We start from the raw sequence: 2782 nt of genomic DNA, 5'->3' as shown, positions 1-2782 counted from the left end.
CGGTTGGCGCAGGATAGAGCAGGGTTTAGAGCTGTTGTGCATAGGGTCGCTATGAGTCGGAAACGACTCGATGGCACATAACAACAACAACAACCATAGGATGTCTAATGCTCTTCTCCAGTACCACAGCCCAAAGGCATAGATTCTTCTTCTGTCATCCTTAATCATTTTCCAGCTCTCAGATGTATAGCAAGCAACTGAGAATACCATGGATGGACTGTATCAGCCATACAAAATATCTGTGAATGATTGTGTGAAAAACAGATATGATTTGTAACTTCCAATCAAATAATTTTAAAAATTTCACTGGAAGAATTTGCAAGACTTCATATAAAATAATAAAAATAAATGAAATAATGACGAACTTTAAGGTGGTGCAGGCTCTGCTTTAAGACTACAGGTTGATTACTGCCACTTTCTCTTAGGAGAAAGTATAGTGCTAGTTGGTCTTGAAGTTGGGACCACCTCTGGTAACATGTAGTGCTACAGATTCTCAAAAGCAACACAAGCAACTAATGATGGCCATTGAATTTTCCTGAGAGTCTTTTCAGATACACCCTAGTCTGTCCAGGGCTCAGGAAGTTGTGATCATTGTCCTGCTGGCAGTGGTGGTTCTGAGGTAGGATTAGCACCTTGCATGTGGAAGGACCAAGTTTGCTTCCCAGCAACATTTCTAAACCTGATATGTAGCTATTATTTGTTTGTTTGTGGAACTACAATGCTGATGAGTTTCAGTGGATCTTCCAGACAAAGCCTTGGCAATGACGTTCTGAAAATCAACCAGGAGAAACCTCATGGATTGCAAAGGTTCAATCCCAGAAATCATGAAGGGGAGCGGAGGTGGACAGCATTAAATGTCAGCCCACATGGGATCCCTAAAGCCAGAATCCATCTGTTAGTAATGGTGCTTTCAAAGCCCTTCACACTCAGCTTATCTGTCCCCCTTTCTATTATCTCTAGTGAATTATTCTGTTCTGGGATCGCTGTTTTTTTTGTTTTGTTTTGTTTTATTTTTTTTAAAAAAGTGTCTACAAACTTAGTAAGCCTCTGGAGCAAGTGTTAAGGAGGGCTCATTTGTCATTTATAGTGCCAATGGTTTCTATGGGATTTTTTTCTGTCCACCACACTACTATCTTCAGAATCATCCCGATTCATGAAGACACTGTGTTGAAATGCTCTGCCTGGCACTTTCAATAGCCATTTCTTTTTAAGTAGATTGCTGTATTTTTCTTCCAAGGTGACTTTGGATAGACTCAGATTTCCAATCATACTGTTAATACCACTCATGAACTCATTTTTTATTTTTTGTCTCCTGTGTTAAGGAAATCCATTTACCTGGACACTTGATTGCCAAGTGTTATAATCAGAGGCCAAAAAATGCCTCTGAACATTTATTCTGACCTCCAGAACTATCAGCCTTTCCAAGCCTCTGGGAATCAAACAAGAGAACAGGTGTGAGTTTCTGGCTCCCTGTGGCCCCTGGTCAGCTCTGAGAGCAGTTGCTCAGAGTAGCTGGCAGAAGTGAGATACAATAAACATTCTGGACAATGTGGCCAACTTTTCTTAAATTAATTTTATAAAACAATCCACTTCTAGGTCTGTGGTCAGGGATCATCATCTGTGTGGTCTTCCAAGCTGCATGTTTTGTAGGCTTTATCACTCAGCTAAACTGGAAGAAAGCCTGTCAAAAGGTAACTACGCTTATGCTTGTTACAGTAAAGATTCTTCTAGAAACAAATAAGGTCCCATTTGGCCAGCTCATATTCATTTTAGAAAATTCTTTTATCTCTTATAACGAATTTTTTAAATTAAATTTTATTCTACTATAAAAGGCTAAGTGGTGCTTGGTTGATCCATTCCTCTTTTTTATTCACGGGATAGAAAAAGACTGCTTTCCTTTCTCCTTTGCATCCATGTTAGACTGTCTCCTGAGAAGCTAATTTCAGAATAAGAATTGGAATTTGGAAGAACATTCACCCTATATATATTTTTTATGATCCTAGAATATTTTGTTAGAAGACTTGTACGTATCCTTTCCTTTAGCTTTCTCAGGTCAACATGAAGTATAAAACTAGGAAGATGATAAAGGAAATTAAGGGAGAATAGAACCTGAATCATCTTCTCCCTCATCTTATATTTTTCTGTCTAATACTTCTCCCACCAACTACTCTCATTTAAATGGTTATGAAAAATGATGTAAAAATTTGAATGAGAGAAACTTTAATTTCACCTGTCAATAAGGAAAATAGTGTGAATTTCCTAAACTGGTCAAGTTATTGTTTTGTTAACACTTGTAAAGCCTTGTGGACTGACTTTGAACTTTTCCTTTGTAGGCTCAAGTACATGCCAATTTGAAACAAAAAATGGCGCTGGACAGGAGTTCTGCTGCCTTTCAGGACCTGCTTTATCCAGGTGCAGTTGAACAGACTGACATAGGTGGAGCTGGAGGTGGCACTTGTGTGATACAGCAGATTTGCTGCTGTGAATCCCCACTTACTAGGGCAATAATGTTTAGAAATAAATGAGGGTCTAGCAAGAGAGGTCAACCCAAGCCAGTTACGGTTAAATGAACTTCAACTTATGACAGCTTCCTGCTTGTCAGGGTAGAACTGCGCTCCACAGGATTTGCATGCTGAGCCTGCACAGTAAATCTACAAGGCACCTCCAGCATTGGCTTAGCAGCCATTGTGATAGCTAATTCACACCACCAAGGTCTTTTGACATCTAGTTTAAGTAAATCAACATCAAATTTATGTCCTTTAATTTCACACATGAATATGTT

General features: G+C 39.0%; 1 protein-coding gene across 1 annotated transcript in view; it reads left to right on the top strand.

Annotated features, from left to right (window-relative positions):
• LOC102872147 (multidrug and toxin extrusion protein 1-like) overlaps window positions 1-2525 on the top strand; it is a 102444-nt gene extending 99919 nt beyond the window's left edge. Inside the window, exons 15-16 of the mRNA XM_006901211.1 lie at window positions 1597-1691; window positions 2334-2525. Of these exons, the coding sequence (XP_006901273.1) occupies window positions 1597-1691; window positions 2334-2525 (287 nt within the window). The remainder of the gene's footprint in view (window positions 1-1596; window positions 1692-2333) is intronic.
• The last annotated feature ends 257 nt before the right edge of the window (window positions 2526-2782 follow it).

Source organism: Elephantulus edwardii, unplaced genomic scaffold (genome assembly GCF_000299155.1).
Source record: "Elephantulus edwardii isolate Elephantulus edwardi_28Jun2011 unplaced genomic scaffold, EleEdw1.0 scaffold00314, whole genome shotgun sequence".
Lineage (NCBI taxonomy): Eukaryota > Metazoa > Chordata > Mammalia > Macroscelidea > Macroscelididae > Elephantulus > Elephantulus edwardii.
This window is presented reverse-complemented; position numbering and strand designations above follow the sequence as displayed.